Below are 18,628 nucleotides of genomic sequence, written 5' to 3'. Positions count from 1 at the left end.
AAGCCATGGAGAAGAAATATTTTTAGTGTTTTTGCACAAATCACATGTCTACAGGCACTTTTTGTTGATATAACAGTTCTGAACTTTATATTTTACCTCATTCCAATTTTTATGTTTTCTTCCTAATCATTGTGGGGTTAATAATATAATTAATATTATGCTTCTTTTCCCCTTCCAATTAATGTTCGAACTTAATAAAATTGAGGGAAAGGGCAGCCCAACATTTCATGAGTGTCCCTCTGTGCTAGATACCATGCTATTAATTAACATTACATTGCCACCATAATAGGAGTAACCACCATTTATTAGAGTTTTACGCTGTCAGGTACTCTTCTGAGTGTATAAAAGCACTCCTGGAAAGTTGGTATTATTCCCCCCTACCCCCGTCCATTTAACATATGAGGAATGTGAGGCTCTTGGGAATTCACTTAATTTCTGGTCACACAGCTGGTAAATGGTAGAACTATTTACCATTTATACTATTTATCTAACCCAGATCTGTCTGTATCTAAAGCCTAGACACTAAAGCATGGCATCATAGACCCTTATAATCTCACATTCCTCTGACATCACACAGATACTTTGGTCTCTATTTTGCTAAAGGAGAAAATCAGGCAAATTTATCTTCCTTATACCGAACACCAGAGTCAGGATATGTATGTATCTGCATGACGGAAAGCAAATGCTCTTTCTTTTATTTTGTGTTTTGTTTGATTGTTTTTGGTGCTGAAACCCAGAAATGAAATGACTGGTATTTCTACCATGCTTCTGAGAGGCTACTGCTGAGTGTAGCGCTGCCCCAGTGTGGCTGGGACAGCCCCCAGCATCACCTGGGAACTCCTCAGAAATGCAGACTCTCAGGCTCCATCTCAGTCCTACTCCAGGACTGAGGTCTTCGTTTTAATTCCAGTATAGTTCACATACAGTATTATATTAGTTTCAGGTGTGAGATACAGTGATTCAACACTTCATACAACCCTCTGTGCTCATCACAAGTGCCCTCCTTCATCGCCATCACCTATTTCCTCCATCCCCCGACCCAGTTCCTCTCTGGCCACCATCAGTTTGTTCTCAGTAGTTAAGAGTCAGTTTCTTGGCTTCTCTCTCTCTTTTTCCTTTGCTCATTTGTTTTGTTTCTTAAATTCTACCTATGTGTGAGATCATATGGTATTTTTCCTTCTCTGACTGATTTATTTCACTTAGCATGATACTCTGTCCACATCGTTGCAAAGCGACTGAGGCCTTAACTAGTCCTCGTATTGTCTGAGATGTGTGCTGACACTGGAGAAGCACTGGTGGAATTAGTGCATCCTGCTAGTGATCCCTTGTGACAGGACATCCCACCATCAGGGAGTCCCTGTTGGGAGCACTCGGAAATTACCTCTCCCAGCAGTTCCAAAGAAGGAGACAGAGGCAGCTTTCCTGCTAAGTCTCTTAACTTCTTTTTATTGTTTGCTTCCTATAATCTTCCCTGTGTATGACGATAGCTATTTTGCTGCTTCTGAGCACTTCTCAAGTTCACACTAAAATCACAAATTCTTTTGTCCTTCCCTTTTAAGTTTTATTTTATAGCCATCCAGGTGGTCTTGTAGGGACTTGATATTTTTTTTCAGCCTTAAAATACTGTGGTTAAAATAATAAACACTGTACTCTCTTTAAAGTCCAAATATTGTTAAATGGAATGGGAACAAATGTTTTTACATTTTGCAAGTATAACAGTAAGGAGTTAAGAGTATAGCCCTACTGATGGCAAGTGAGGGAGGAAAAGCCTGGCCAGGTCACACTTTTTTCTGTCTCACTGGATTTTTATGGGTCTGACCTCTCAGTTCTTTGTCCTCTTGGTTTAAAGGCCCTTTTCCATGCGTGATCGGACAATACTACTAATGATAAATTTTTACTGGGTGTCTACATTTTTCCCTAGTGTTTGAGGGAGCCTCGAGTGACCACGAGTATGCCAGAAACCTGGGTTTTGACACTGGTTTCTGATATACTCTTGGTTGTTGATGTTCATTTTGGGGGGCAGGTCTGGACTCTGATCTTTTTCTGCTACCGTCACTCTTTCCTGTTTGCTTCTCATTGTGCAGATGTGCTCATGTGTTTTCTTTCTTAACAAGTTTTATTCTCATATTGTTCAGACTTTTATTTCCCTTTCAGCAGTGGCACATTTACACGAGACCTCTATTGCCTTAAAAGTTTTTTGGTAACAAGTATATAAATAATAAATAAGTAAGTAAATAAATACATGTATGTATGTATGTCAGTAAATAAACACAAGGGCACCTAGTAGTTGTAACAAGTAATTCTAAGTCTAGCTCAGAAAGAATCAAAAGCTGAGGTACTAGTTTTATCCTCGTATGATTATTGAATCCCTGATTTGACAATGAGAAGGGTTCTGGGGGACAGTACAATCAGCATTTCACAGGGCAAGAGATCACAACACTGCCTGTCTCAGGAAACTGTGAAGATGAAGGTGGCAGGGAATGGGGAGTAGAGGTAGCGAAACCATGAAGTAAACTAACTAAATGTTTTAAACAAGTATTTGTTCAAAGCTAACAAGGAGTGGAAATGGTTTAGCATATTCATTTCACAAAGATCTGTTGAGCAGTTATTATGTGCTGGTCATTGTACAGATGCTGGGATATAAATCCCATGGTGGGTTTCTGCCCTCATAGAATTTACAGAATGGTGGGGAACAGACATGTAAACCAATGGTTCTATGATAGCAATAGCAAGATAGGTATGCAGTATAGGGACCAACTGGCATGGTGGACGTCTGCCCATAGTGTAAAAGAGGTAGAGGGGCAGGCAATGAAATTGGCTGGCATGTCAGGGATGGCCTCCTGGAGGGGATGTTTAAGCTGACCTTTGAAGGTGATGTTGGAATTAACCAAAGAATAAAGGAGCAAGACTTTCAGAATTGAAGGGATAATATGTGCTCAGGGAATTGATTGTAGCACTTTGGTGCATCTGGAAGGAAGGCACATGAGGAGGAGGAGGAGGATGGTAGACTCGATGGAGGAAGAGACAGAAAATGGGGGGCCTTGGGTGCTCAAGTGTTAAGTCTGAATTTGACTTGTACACCCACTGGAATTTTCAAAAGATATTTAAACCAGGAAATAACGTAATTGGTTTTGGGTTTTGGGAAGAAGATCACCAATGGGCTTTTTATGTGATCATGAATTAACTTCAGGTCTAGTTTCCTTAATCTGGATGAAGAACAAATTAGCTCCTAAATGCATACTCACATCCAGTTGAGTTGAGGCATTTGGGCACACATCTGTTTGGGAAGGGCTTCTAAGTAGTTATTAACCATAGACCTTTACACAAAGAAGATGTTAATTAGAAGCAAGATGATATGCCACTTTAAGAACAGCATTTTTATTATTTCCACCATTTGGAAAGTTGCATGCTAAAATCAACACACCCAGATAAAGAATAAACACATAACTACCTCTTCAAAATGGTGTCTAGAAATGCGTGGAAAAGGAAGCAGATGTCAAAGAAACTATGAATACAAAAGTATGATATATAACCTGGGAATAAACATTGGACAGTTTAATTTTATGAGATGAAACCAAAGTATATATTGAGTAATAATTTTGAAGTTCATGGTAATTTTCCTTGTAAACTTTTAATTTGCAATCATTTCTAGCATCCTACATTCAGAATTTTTTCTTAAGGGAAACATCAATCACTTACAGTATTAAAAGGCCACATCGCAAACTGCATTAAATCTAAGAAGTGATAGCAGGGGGCACTGGGGGAAAGAAAACAACCCATCAGCATGTTAAACTGCACGATTAATTTATGATATCGTGGTTCCTTTTGGCAAATGGAAAAATAATGATGCTATATGATCAACTATAAAGGAATATAATAATCCCCTGCTGATAAATCATTCCAGTATATTAATAAACAGTGAGAATGTAATTATGAGAATAGCTCTTTTGGTGGGACAAAGATTTTGGAATTTTTAGTGACTCTCGCTGGGCAAAGGCACATTTCCCTCTGTTAAAAATGTAGTCAGAGCTGAACCCCCAGGAGATTCTGATAGATTTAAATGTAGTAAGCAGATAAAAATGAATACTATCTTTGGTTAACCACTGCAGGTCAAACATGCTTTAGGATTAAAGGAAATTAAAGGAGATCAAAAAGCAATCAACCAGTAAGCTTAAATGGTCATGGTCAGCTTTCCTGGCCATGAGCCATGGTCAAGAAACTGCAACAGTAACTGTGGTTAGACACACAGGAAAGGTTTTTACTAATAAAAATGTTAGCAGGCTTGAGTTTTTTAAAGCTCTTTTTGTAAGCTAGTGTTAGATGTCATTGCAATTTATAGACAGATGTATTGAAGGGTAAATGAACACTTACAAGAAAAACAAGGACTTTAATCCAGTAAACAACTTCTGTGAAATTCTGGTTATTGGATTGTCATCTAGAATTCTGAGAAAACATATCACAAACATTTCCAACATTAGAGACATTTATGAAATAAAACCAGGAAACAAGAAAAGGTGCATGACAATCCTGTCTCCCCCAACAACTGCTCTCCTCCTACCTGCCCGTCCATACTTGGTCCCTATCCTCTTCCTTGAAAGCCCCTCCTTCACCCTGGGTCTTTCCTCCACATTCCCACCACCCTCCATCCCAGTTCTTACGAGCTCTGTCCTGATTGTTTTCTCTGCCTGCATCCACCTCCCACTGTTCTTCAAGACCTGAGTCACACCCTTCACCTTTGGATACTTGGGTCCAGCACAAGCTGAATTATTAATCAGCTGACTACAGACTCAGTGAAAGCTTTGACCTACTGATTGACTGAATGAAGAGTGAGTGAGAAAAAAAAAATTCTTAGGAAATCACAAATGGTTCTTTGGTTTCATGGGATTTAAATGACACATTTAATAAGGTCTATACAAACAAACTCATTAGGAACTTTGAGGGTGAATGAGTGGAAATATTCATATATTCAAATCACCATTTCTAACCATATATGGTATTTTCCTAGAAAGAAATAGACTAAAGGGAAATATGCCTTCTTTTCTCTTGTGCCTTTGAAGCCAGGTACCCTTTCCTCTTACTCTCAGGGGCCCTTGAGGGTAAAATTTGGAGAAGGGAGTGACATTGGGCACCTACTATATGCCAGGAGCTCTCCATGTGGCCATTTATATATGCTCTGTGATTTAATCCTCAAAACATTGTTTTTAGAAAGGAACTGTGATTATAGTTTACAGATGAGAAAAAAAATAGCCTCTGAAGATTAAGAAAGTTGCCTGGAACATTAAGCCTAGGACCATGACATACACAGGATCTGGATGAAGTTGAAGTTCTGGCTTTTCTACTAGGCCAGACCAACCTACAGAAAATGGGCAAACTGACACATAGAGCCTTCTAACTGCCTCATGTTTATTTTTCTGATGAAAACACAAACATCTGATGTGGGACTCCTCAGTATGGAGCTGGTGGTTTAGCCTGGAAAGTAATGAAACACCACAACTTACCATATTTTCAGACCTCTCTATGAATGTTCTGGAAATCAAAAAAACTCCTTAACTTGGACCTTAACAATCTGAGTTGCTTGGATAAAATGCTCCAGATTGTGTGACAGAAAAATGAGTATAATAAACAAGATCCATAAATAGATGGAAACGATAAGCATTGATGTATATTATTGAGACTGATCTTTTGTTGGGGAGGGAAAAACTGGAATACTTACAGCCAAGTTAGCTGATGCAAGTCTTTGAATACTCCGGGTCTGAGAGTTGTAATGCAGTTGTGGCTGAGATACCTATAAATAGCATGAGCAAGTCAATTAAGCAAACTCAGTACTCCATTTTAGTCATATATAACTAGAATATGAGCTGTGGCTGATGATTATGGAGTATGGACATCTGTTTTTGAAAGCAACCAATGGGATAAGAAGAGGGGGACAAATCAAGGAACAACTGGGAGATACAGATAACAAGCCTAATGTGTGCGACCCTGGGGCCAGGACCAGCAAAATGGCCAAAAGTAATGGGTAAGAATATTGTATTTTGTTAAGAGTATAAGAGTAGGTTATTTTTGCTTTTGCCCTTTTTGGTTCCATCCTTAGTAGACTAGTATTTTAAGAAAACATACAGGTAAGTTAGCGAGGGTTAGAAAAAATAAAATGCTAAAATATTGTGGAAATGACCCAAACTTGAGAAGACAAGGTTAAGGAGAGCTTTTACAGCTGGTAAAACTAGGAATCTTTTAATAATTCTTTTAGCATAATAATTAATGTAAGTACTTTGTGATAACAGTTCCTCCCACTTCGCTATAGACAAGTCAAGTCTTCAAAAATGACCATTTTACCTTTCTAACCTTTACTTAAAATTGTACTTATAATTATAAAGAAGTTACTTACAATATTTGCAGGTTATGTAATCCAAAAAATGCTTTCCTGGATATGTGTGTAATACAATTATGCTGAAGAAATCTGGTAGGAATAAGATAGAAGAGACATGTGATTATGGTTTAGGCTTTTTATCAAGTTGTTGAATGTGGTCTGCACTTTTTTCATCTAAAAACAGTTTGTGAAACTGGCTTATAAAGTCCCAAGTCCTACTTTTATGTTGGGCAGTAGAAGCGTTGCCCATGAGAGATGGCTGTGAACTGGCTAATTCTTCTGTCCCGCTAGCACCCAGGCAGTGAGATTTCTGGCATCTCTGGTTTGCACTGCTGAGCTCATGTGTGATGAGTTTGAGGGTCGAAGTGGTCTGTTTTGCAGTTTTCTTATTCTGACTTAAGAGAGATACGCCCCATGTGAGACCAGCCAGTCTCACTGTTGAGCTTTATTTTTTCAGGACAGGGTTCTAACTTTAATTCCCCATTTCTCTTCATTCTATTCCCATGGGAAAAGGAGAGGGCAAGTCTTATTCTTTTCTATTTTGAGATGCAGAATGAGAACCACAAAGGGAATTAGGTATTCAAGGTCAGGAATGGCATAAGTAGTTGAACCGGAGCTAATACATCTACTTCAGCCCACAGGGTCATGATTTACTTAACCCCTGAAGCAATTTTACAATATAATATTCAATAATAGCACTGTTGGGAGTATCTAAGCAAATAATTTCCATTTCCTGTGCTCATTATACAATGGGAGGTTAACCTTGCATTCATATTTTCTAAAGGTATTTAGGAGCAGGAAATGTCCACTAATAATAGTAACTAATAACTACATCGTCTTTTGAATGGCTTCCCCATCTCTTATTTTTATTTGATTTGATTCTTTAATCTTGTACAACATTTTCTTGATTGTTAGGGTACCTCACTGCAAAACTATTCATAGAACATGTTCTCCTTCAGCATATGACTGTACTCTGAATTTTGTTATACTGTAACTATTCATTCTCTAGCTAAGCTTCCCAGCCTTTGAGTCATGAAGGCATTATAGGTGTGTCAGGATATTGAAGCTCTCAGACATTCGGGTAGCTAGGTAAAGTGGAGATGCCATTCCCAGTTATCAGCTAACCCATCTATTACCCTAAGCGTTAAATATTGTCATTTTCTCCATGTACCGCCAAGTGGAAAATGTTGGTACTACAGAGCACAGGCATTACATCCATAGATACACAAAATATCAATTTCAATCCCACAAAGTAAACTTGAAACCCATAGAGACCTCATGCCCTTCCAACCCTTCTCTCCCTCCACCATGTCTATGAAGAGATGCTTCCCATTGCAACATAAGTTGTGCTTTTGGTTTTAAAGTTCTGCTATGAATACAATGAATCCATATAGATCAATATCTGTTTTAGCATTTCAGAGCTCTTGAGTGATGTAATGAAAATTAATATAATGAATTATGTTAAAAGAGTAAACAAGAATAGAAAAAGAACATAATGTTATAATATAGGTATATTGAAGTTTCTCTTGAAGATAAGATTTACCACCTAACTAGTACGATTTATATTTTATTCAAGATAATGAATTCAAAAGTGGAATGCACATTTTACCTACATGCTCTCAATCTTGAAGAGATGGGCAGTCATAAATTGTGAATTTGACTTTGTGCTTTCCATCTGCATGACTCACTGGACATGTACAGCCTCTCTGCCTTCCCTGACATGAGTTAAGATTCCAACTCCTTAAATAATGAAGAGCCTCTAGTCTTCTGTTTTGGCTTCAGCTTGCTGGCTCCCCACAGATAACCAGAGTCCCAAGACCCCTGTCTCAGACTTAGGCTAGTGAATTTTAACGTGATCCTGTGCTATCCCCTTTCTTCTTTGCAGAATAGAAGCTTAGTGGGTATGAAGGAAAATTTGGAAACATGACAATTTGGCAAGTGCTGTCCTCTTTTTATTCAGAGCTGAGATATGAGCCCATTTAATATACTTTACATTGAATGGCTTTTCTAAGAATAACTTACTGGTTCATGAATTCCTGCTGTTTCAGCTGTCAGGACTTTTCAAGCAGAAACGCCAGGAATTTATGTACCTGAAACTAAAGCAAATAAATGCTTTAATGACATGCATGTTTATAGGCTATTTTTTAATGCAACATTTTGTATTCATGAACCAGGCAGACTCCTTGAGCTACATTTTGTTGCCAATGATTGCCTTGAACTAGAACCATGTCTAAGAAGGAATTTCTAATTTATATAAGGTTTATGTTACAATAGGGAGGAGAACTGCTATTGGTTTCCATGGTAGTGGTGATAGAGTATTACAGTCAATGTTATAAAAATTATATTTTATTTCTCTGGAAGATCATCTTAAATGTCCTCCCCCCAACATTAGAAAGTCTTGATATTTTAAAAGGTTATTAAAACGAGTAATCTGATCAACAGTAAAAGCATTCAGATAAGTTGAACAACATTTATTCACCTGGCAATTACAATTTCATTTTGATTTCTAAGTTTATTTTTTCAGGATACCAAATTGACCTCAATCCACTGAATATTTAGAGCTTTCTAGACCACAGACTCACTCAAAGTTAGCTTCAGTGATCTCTTAGGATATATCCCAGTGCATAGAATGATGAGCATGATGTTGGCCGTGGGCAAGATCACAGAACAGGCTATTTAGGACACTGCCTGTGAACGCCTCAGAGAGAAAGTAAATAGGGGACTACATGAAAATCAGGGCGTGTTGGACCAACTTGATTTTTTTTCTTTGAAAAACTGATCAGTCCTAAATTCAAACAACTATGTGCCTAACATTGTTTATAGGTCTACTAGGCATTGATCAAATGGTTTTATGATGGTTTTATGGACAGGATAAAGAACAATATACATTATTTGAAGGATGATGATGGAAGACTCAGGAAAAAGTATTCGATACTGTCCTCTTCAATATTTTACCACATGATTTGGGAAAGGTGGCTCATCTAATTTTCAGATGACAGAATGCTAGAAAGAACAGCGAATATATTGAGTTTTCCAAAAAGTTCTTCACAGTCTGATAAGAAAAGCTGACTCTAACAACATGAAACTGAATAGAGATAAATTTATGGACCTACCACTAGCTCTCAAATGCCGAGTGCACAAATGCAGGTTGGAGTAGCCATCCCTGAGCAGAAACAAATGTGGCACGGGATTGGGAATTTTAGAGGCATGATTGCTAGGAGTTAAGGGAATGAAGTAGCCATCAAAAAGCAAATGTAAGCTTAGGGCATATAGAGTTTAGGAAGGAAGTGTTGCTAGCTTTCTCTTTCCCTGCTCTGGTTATGTCACGGTGAAAATATTGCATTTATTCTAGATACTACATGTAAGGCAAATGTAGGTGAACATATACAGATTAGTATGACCAGAATGATGATTAGATATGAAACCAGGTCCTTTTGGGGGAGAATTCTGCTTGAAGAGACTTGTGGAATGTTCAGGGTAATAATAGCCAGCTTGAAATATCAACAGTTAAATGGATAGTTGATTGGGTGTATTCTGATCAGTTTCATGGTGTAAGTCTAAGAAAGATGGGAAGCTTTGCCAGTAGTAGAGTTTTGTGACAGGACAAAATTTATTAACACTCCTCAAAATTTCTTTTCCTCGGCTTGCCTTCATTCCTTCCTGGCTTATTTTTCTCCATGGCCCTAATCAGTATGTAATACACTAAGTACTTTTAAATTTTATTATCTATCCTCCTCCCTTGTACCTTAAGCTCTATGAAGAGAGGGCTTTTTGTAGGTGCCTGGTACCTCACAGGTATCAAGAAATATTCATTGAAAGAATGAATGAACATGTGGTTTCTTCAGCATTTACCCTCCTGTTGAATGCCACCAAGGGTTCTGAGGGTTGTCCATTCTCCGGACACCTTCTTTTGGGCATGGTTTGGGCTTTGTGACACCGGTTATTTGGGTTATTGTAATGCAGGATGGGGAAGGAGAAGATAAGAGTAAGACTGGAGGGGAAGGGTGTGTCTGAGGTTGGGGGGGGATGCTGGAGAAGGAGGAGAAAAGGGCTGGGGATACTCATGAACTCATGAGCTACTTTGTGATATTCGGGTAATGCTTATGAAGAACCTGAGTTATTTTCAAATCAAAGTTTGGTTAATGGATGTTTTCATCAACAGTAACAATATTCTGAGACAGGACCATGCAACTAAGCTTCCAAAGGATCACAGTCAGAGGTCTGGGTTTGAGGCCACACTCTAATACTTGTCAGCTGGCTGCCTTTGGGCAAACAACCCCTCTTCTCCAGAGTAGGTATCCTCATTCCTAAAAGGATCTCATGATGTCTGCCTCGACCTCACAGATTTTGGGGATCAAAGTCCAAATGAGAATTCCAAATGCCGGCTTCTTTGTAAACTTTAAAAAGTGCTATATAAATAAAAAGAATTGTGCCGTACTTTGCCTATAATAGATAGTTAGTGAATATTTATTGATGATGGTCTCCTAATCTCTTTTCTCTCAGTCTCCAGGAGAATCAACCTGCCTAGAAAGCATCAAATAGCAGCTTGCATTGAAAGAGCCTCTGCTGGGTGATGATGTGGTCCCTAGGCTTTCTCACACAAAGTAGAAGTCAATATTTACTTGGAGAATTTTCCAGCTGATCTGGGCAATTAATGTTAATCCCTATTTTATTTCACTGGGAAAAACTGGGGCCTTAATTATCAAAAGGAGTGATTCCATATTCTTCCCTTAAGTGGGCTAGCTTATACTACGAGAAATAAGTATTGACATAGATCAGTGGTCCACAAAAGGACTTGGTCTGAGTAGATGAAATTTAACTGTCTTTTGCTTGATCCTCTGGTGATGGCTCTGACTTCCCAGAAGTCAATTTGTCCCCACTAAGAGGGCAAACATAGAGAAGGGAGTTCTGCTTGGGGTAGGACAGTATGTATTAGTAGAACACTCAATCTGTTGCTAGAATGATTTCTTTCCATCTCTAGTTTCTGGTTATTATAAAATAAACACTGCATTGGGCATCAGAAGATAGGGGCTCTAATTCTGGCTCTTCCACTTACTAGTTGTAGATCCTAGTTAAATCATTTAACCATTGCAGACTTTAGTTGCCTCCTGAATAACAAGATTTAATTAAAAATTCATAAACTTTCTATGACTCTAGATCATAGAATTGAAAAAGGTACTCTATAGCATGAGCCTTTCCCCCCTTCCTTTCTGCTAGTGCTATTTTATTTTTCCTCCCTTGAGCATTATCCAGGCAGTTGCAAACACAATATTGATTCATAGGATGAACATGTGATTCTAAGGATTTCCAGTAAGATTAGCTGCAGTATTGTGAGGATTTCCTCTCTGGAGGAATCTGGAAACCCAGAGAATGTGCACAGCCACTCCATGGTGACGATGTCAACATGACCACATGCTCCAGGATGGTATTTATAGAGATGTGAGATGGTATTTACAAAGGCTGTAATCAAACGCGGGCATGATTATCTCTGTTCATATAAGATTCTACCTCACTCATGGAATTCCTTCATTGACTTCTTTTCCTATATGAAAAAATCTGTACCTAAATTCATGAACAGCATAGAATTGTTGATGGCATTTTAAACCAAATAAGTCTGTCCAGTATCATCCAAACATCAGATTATGTTTATTCTTTTTAACATATTTCACATTTCTAGAAACTTTCTATGCTGAAGGATAAAATAATATGATTGTACTGCCAAGGGGCCTTACAACATTACCTTGTTAATTTTTTTTTTAAGATTTTATTTATTTATTTGACAGGCAGAGAGGCACGCAGAGGGGGTGGGGAAGCAGGCTCCCCACTGAGCAGAGAGCCCGATGTGGGGCTCGATCCCAGGACCCTGAGATTATGACCTGAGCCCGAGGCAGAGGCTTAACTCTCTGAGCCACCAGGTGCCCCTACCTTGTTAGTTTTTAAATCTAGTCTAACGATCATCTTGGCAAGTATAGAAAGTCGATCTCTTCATTATCCCAGACTGACTGGGCTCAGAGGAACTGATATACAGTAACCAAATTCATAAGCATTTGAATATTCTCAATTTCTTTATTTAAATAGGAGGTATTCAATTCCACCAATAGAAATGTTCTTATACCCTATCCAAGATAAATGCCCAAATACTTCAGTATGAATAATTTGGGAAGTTAATGCACTCATCATAATGTCGCTTGGTGAGCAGGGAATCAAAGCAAAGGTAATCTCCATCAAAAGATAGTTCATGCTAGTTATGGTGGAAATTGACAATCCATCCCTGTCCTCCAGAATAGACTTCTCTAGGGAGTATGTCTCCCAGATCTTGGTTTTCTTTCTTGGAAGATAGCATCTTGATACTTTGTTTCTCGCTGACTACCATTTCTTCATTGCAGACTGTGCTGGATTTATTAACATTTTCTTTTCTCAGATATGCTAATATCACTGATTTCACTAAGATTGTGTTTTGTTCATATTATCCTAGGAGATGGGCTATATTCTTTCATTATGTGTTCTAAATGATCTGAACATTCTGATCTATACTAACATTCCTCTTTAAATTAAAAAGTGCATCAAGTGCCTCTGAATCTACAATGTCATTTTCCAAATGACCTTGAAAATTCATATGGAACTTTGTGTTTTCTTGTTGAGATGCCTGATCTCAACTCCAATTTAATTTTCTAAAAATAGTTTAAATAAAATCAATTCAGCTACTTTAAATTATGAAATGGAAAGATAATATGCTAGTTTTCAAAGCTTAATTTACTAATCTTAACTACATTTGGAAAAATAAATTACCTGATAAAACTTATCGAGTTTATATTTCATTTTAAAAATAAAAGGCAGGGGTGCCTGGGTGGCTCAGTGGGTTAAAGCCTCTGCCTTCGACTCAGGTCATGATCCCAGGGTCCTGGGATCGAGCCCCACATCGGGCTCTCTGCTCAGCAGGGAGCCAGCTTCCCTCTCTCTCTCTGCCTGCCTCTCTGCCTGCTTGTGATCTCTGTCTGTCAAATAAATAAAAATAAAATCTTTAAAAAAATAGAAATAAAAAGATAAAAGGCATCTTAAATAAAACATCATAAGGATTTCCTCATAAAAACACTATTAATAGCTACTTACATCTGTTTAAGTTCTGTGAATTTGATGAAAACTTTATCTGGAAGACTGTGAATTTTGTTTTTCTTAAGAGACCTAAAATAACAGTTAAAGCAGACTTCATTACGGGTTTAATGGCCAACCACGGTTATCCCTAGAAAGTGCATGCTTGAAAACAGGATATTTAATGATATTCCATGCTACTTAACACACATCTGAAAATGACTGTAGTAACTGAAAACTCCCTTATATGAGAATGAGAAGTCCATAAAGCAAAATTAAAGCAGTTTGCAAACATTTGACAAGTCTGGCCAGTTAGTATCATAGACTAGAATGTCTATTGTGATTTAACATCTTTACTCTCTGGGTAATTTAATAAAATACAACAAACAAAACCACCACCACCACCACTAACAACAAAAACAACAGATAATCCTAACCAAATCATGCTTGCTCAAATTATAACATGACTATAAATTCTGAGACTCTCAGAGAATTTTTGCAAAGTACAGGAAAACTTCCACAGTGATAACACAGCTAGCTTCATAGACCTTTTATATCTTTGCAAACTTGGACAGTTATCACTATTTAAAACAAGAGAAAATAAGCTAGTGGTTTTCTTTTTTATTTCCATCTTTAGTTGTACAGTATTGGCATTTTGGTAAAAACAAGAGATCAGAAAGTAACTGAAATGAACACTCCAGACCACAGACATTTGTGAGCTAAATGATATCCAGGCAATCTTTAAAACCTGTTTTCTCTGGAGAAGAAGCGTGAGGAATTCTCTGATGGCTGGTGGTTTAAAGGGAGCTTCTATTATTTTGCTAGTATACAAGTAACATAAAACAGAACAAGGGGAGGTTAGATTAGACTACATGGTTTTCATATGACTTTACAGGCAAATATCTGCAAGTTGTGAATTCTACTCACAGTAATGTCGTATTGTTGGAAATCCTTGGCACAGACTTTAAGCCGACATTTACACATTCCAATTCAGTTCCTTTGCAGTCACAGGGTTGTGGATACTGATTTAGAACTAGGGGGCAAAAGAGTAGTATTTCACTGGGGAAAAAAATACTTTTCTTTAATTATGACCTTATCTCTAATAAATGACATTGTTCTCTCTTCATTGAATGTATAACATTTACACCTTCAGGGCACTAATTCGAGCCCATAATAAAAGCAAATAAGAATTCTCACCTAGTCAAATACAGACTAATGTGATGTTTCATCTCAGTTCTAGCTTCCAGTGGTCATTTCAGAGGCACTTAACAAGTGATTAGAAAGAAACCACAGAAAGGTTTAAATGGCAAAAAAGTGTATAGTGAAGCAAGATTAAGTTCTCCTCGATGAAAAACATTAGTATGATGGAGTAAATCTGTAATGGGTATAATTGAGTCAGTTCAATTGAATTGAATGGCACAAAGAGGTTGCTCAACAAATGCTTGTTGATTAAAATTCCATTCTTTTTCCCCTTTCAAACTTCTGGAGCTGGGAGAAAAGAGATGCAGATGCGAGAGCCTCCATTGTGCCTTATTAAAATCGACCAAGTTAGATCCCCTCTTATTGTGGTTCTTTGTTTTTCATTCCTATAAAGATATAGTGGAAGACAAAAATTGTAGAGAAGCTATAAAGCTGAGAGAACCAAAGATCCATCTATCTGAAACATTCTGAAGGGAAAAAAAAAAAAACTTCAGAATTTACTGTGAAGAAGCTTACATAGTTATTAAGATAATGTCATATAAAGGTGTGAGAAATCCAAGGAGAAACCAGGCCAAGTTGTCCCATACGACAGATAATCACACTGTGTGTGTGTGTGTGTGTGTGTGTGAGAGAGAGAGAGAGAGAGAGAGAGGAGTGATATTTATGGAGCACTTGATTTTGCCTCTGATCCTATGAGTAACTCTTTTGATGGGAGCTAAGAAAATGAGGATTATTTTCCAATTATTATATTTACTATTATTTATTTAAATCTTTATAAGTTCTTTCTAATTGCTCTGCTTCCTTTAAATCACTTTTATCCAAACTTTTAAAAATCAATTTCACTGAATTTTGATAAATTCAACAAACTTTTATTGAGTACTTGCTTAATTCAAAAGATGTATTCTAGTGTATAAAATTCTGGAAAGTATTCTATGTTGTTTATAAGTTTATGCTAATTAGCTCAACTTCTTAAAGCTAAGTTCAGAATGTTTACTTCAATGTTTATTGACATTAAAAATAGTGGTTATTATTAGATGGAAAACCTAGGGTTTGAAACTTTTATTTCCCAATAAAAGAATCCAATGTAGTCAAGCTGGGCCTGCTGTCTAAACCAGCAATGTGAGCATAGATCCCTCACCTGTAAGTCAGTGATACCCATAGACTCTGGATTCTTCTTTATAAATGCTTCTTGCATCTCTCTCTACTCACTTTTCTCACTGACATTTTCTGGGCTCAGATTCTGAGTATTAGTCTGAAGTATTACAGGACACATAATGATTAGTATCTCTTTCACCATACTTTCTCCTCAGCCTTGGCAAGGTTGACATTTGGGGAAGCTCATTCTCCACTGTGAGGGGCTGTCTGTACATTAGAGGATGTTCAACAGCATCCTTGTCCTCTATACACTAGATGCCAGTAGCAAACACCCAGCTGTGACAACCGAAATGTCTCCAGACAATTGTCAAATATTCTCTGGGGGCAAAAGTTGCCCAGGGCTGAGGACTGCTGTTCTATTCCATTCTCTATAATTCTGTCTCACACACGCCCCTTATCATGTGCTTCTTCCTATTCATTAAAAGAAAATAAGCCCACAATTTTGGTGATTGCCCAAAATTGTGTACAGCAGTGATCTGCACAATGGGATGCATACGAAGTGACCTATTGTGGTTCAGGAAGAAAATACTAGAACTTTCAGTTATATTTATTTTTAAACTTTTAATTTATCATTTTTATATTTGATCCTCCTGTGATGTATATGAAAGCATATAGTAAGTGGTGATTATAAACTGGTTGTTACAAAGTGTATAATATAGTATTAATATAGTGTTTAATATAGGTGCATTATATATACATAATAATATACATACAAAATTGTACATGCACCTTCATAATTATGCCTATGTATACATTATACACATGTATGTAACATAGGTATGTATAAAGACATGATTTTATCTACAGGGTAGAGGCCAATGTCTAAAGTGTGCACCCAAAACCTTTTATGGGCTGGCCTCATCTTCTAGGTCTAGCTCCAGCTCCTCTGCCCCATGCACTCAGAACCACTGGGAAAGACATAGTGATCTTTACACCTTCCTACCCCAGTGTTTTGCAGATCTTGCTTCCCAGCTTGTCCTGTTACCTCCACTCATTCCTTCATCCAGGGACTTCTATGTCCATCTCAATGTCATCTTCTCTGTGGATCTTTCCCCACCCCTAACACAGCCTTCATTTCTTCCAATGGGCTTTCACATTCCCTTGTGCAAACATCATTCCTCCAGTTTAACACTACGTTTTACCTTCCCTGCTTCCGTGAGGGTTTGTCTTTCTTGCTACAATATGAACTATTTGTGAGTTGAAGCCACATCTTATTTATCATTGTACACTCAGCCCTTAACATAGGGGCTGGAAAGTAGTTGGCGCTCAATATCTTTATTGAAACACTTTCTTCAGTAAAGGGAAAAAGATCTTTATTATTTGTCATAATTATTGAACATCTATATATTCTTGCAATCATAGGCTAATACATCAAATGAGCATGAATAAAGTATGCTGTTTTCTTCCATCTCTCAGTCCCATGGCAGACAACAGCAGACAACAGACCAGCTGACCAGTGAAACACATTGAACTAAAATTGAAATTCCAGAGGGAATTTAATCACACTACCCATATGAATCCATGCACCGCAAATCATGTTGCTCACAAAGCTGATACTGAGTCTTTGAATCAATACCACTTACAGCACTCCTGTGTTAATGCCACATTATTAGCATTTCCATGGACTGTGCCAAATATAGTCGCCCATCCACTAGTGTCTCCTGTGAAATGGTGATGAATATGTGTCAGTTATTCTATAATTCAAATATCAAATTACAAAACAAAAGTATAAGAAATTGATAATGAAATCAGTTAAACTCAGTTTAAATAATTGAATGATAACATAGATGGTAAGGGAGAAAAAGCTAGGCCAACATTTGGAATTTTCCCCTTTTTTGAAGTTACAAATATTTCAAATGTGTGTATTGGAAAATATGGAATGGAAATAGATAACTGTTTTACATACATATATCCATCTTGAAAAATGTTACTTGTTTCTAATGCTGACAGTTTAAATGTTTCATCTTTAATTTTGAGGCCCTCAGAAGAAAATACAATCTGAATTGTTTTGTCATCTGCATATTGCTGCATATGTATATGTAGATACGTACTTGATAGGTTTAATGACTAATAATAAAATATGTGTCACGTGACCTTCTTAATAAAGCAAAAGCATAAGTTCCTTTTAATAAAGACCATCTGGTCCTATGGAGTGAAATCATATTTTCTCAATTTGTCCAAGGACACAGCATGCTTATTTGCCAAATTTCCTTCTCCTTTTCTGCAAGAAAATTCTACTCTTTTTAAAAGAGAGGACTGGTTCTGAAATATCATTTCTTCAATATTTGCTATTAAAATGGTAAGATACATATTATAATATGCCATACTAAAGTTCATACAAATAGAAGGGTAAATTTAAATAGTTTTCCACAGGTCCCCTTTGATCCCTGAAACCTTTAACTTGTTACTATTTTTTTTATTAATACGCACAATGGTTTTTCAAATGATTCTATTTGATGCCTTCACACAAATTATTTTTAATTTGCATTCAGAACACCCTCATGAGGTAGATAAACATGCAGGGTGTCTGATTCCCATGCAGTGGAGAGGGAATGCCAAACATTTGACTGACTTGCCTATTGGCATCCTGACAGCTGCCCTCATCACTGAGCAGTGTTTGAGCACCTATGATATACTCTATTGTCTTAGGCTCTGGAGACACCAAAACAAATAAGACACAAAGAAGAACTCTTCTCAAAAAGTTCGTGTCTAGTGAAAGAAGTACAGTGAAGAGACAAGGCAGCCCTTAGTATGACCATACAGGTATAGCAGGATGCCGTGGAAACAGAGAGAACAAGTGCTTATCTTAGACTGGTG

At 37.4% G+C, this 18,628-nt stretch overlaps 1 protein-coding gene across 1 annotated transcript in view; it reads right to left on the bottom strand.

Annotated features, from left to right (window-relative positions):
* Window positions 1-18,628, bottom strand: part of RXFP2 (relaxin family peptide receptor 2) — a 56,332-nt gene that overhangs the window by 19,050 nt on the left and 18,654 nt on the right. The window contains exons 3-9 of the mRNA XM_032879943.1: window positions 17,395-17,472; window positions 14,384-14,489; window positions 13,478-13,549; window positions 6,386-6,457; window positions 5,714-5,785; window positions 4,372-4,443; window positions 3,246-3,317 (exon numbers count right to left, since the gene is read on the bottom strand). Of these exons, the coding sequence (XP_032735834.1) occupies window positions 3,246-3,317; window positions 4,372-4,443; window positions 5,714-5,785; window positions 6,386-6,457; window positions 13,478-13,549; window positions 14,384-14,489; window positions 17,395-17,472 (544 nt within the window). The remainder of the gene's footprint in view (window positions 1-3,245; window positions 3,318-4,371; window positions 4,444-5,713; window positions 5,786-6,385; window positions 6,458-13,477; window positions 13,550-14,383; window positions 14,490-17,394; window positions 17,473-18,628) is intronic.

The sequence above is a fragment of the Lontra canadensis genome, unplaced genomic scaffold, assembly GCF_010015895.1.
Source record: "Lontra canadensis isolate GAN:19392208 unplaced genomic scaffold, GSC_riverotter_1.0 scaffold67, whole genome shotgun sequence".
Classification (NCBI taxonomy): Eukaryota; Metazoa; Chordata; class Mammalia; order Carnivora; family Mustelidae; genus Lontra; species Lontra canadensis.
Note: the sequence above shows the minus strand (reverse complement) of the source record. Positions and strands in the feature narration are given on the sequence as shown.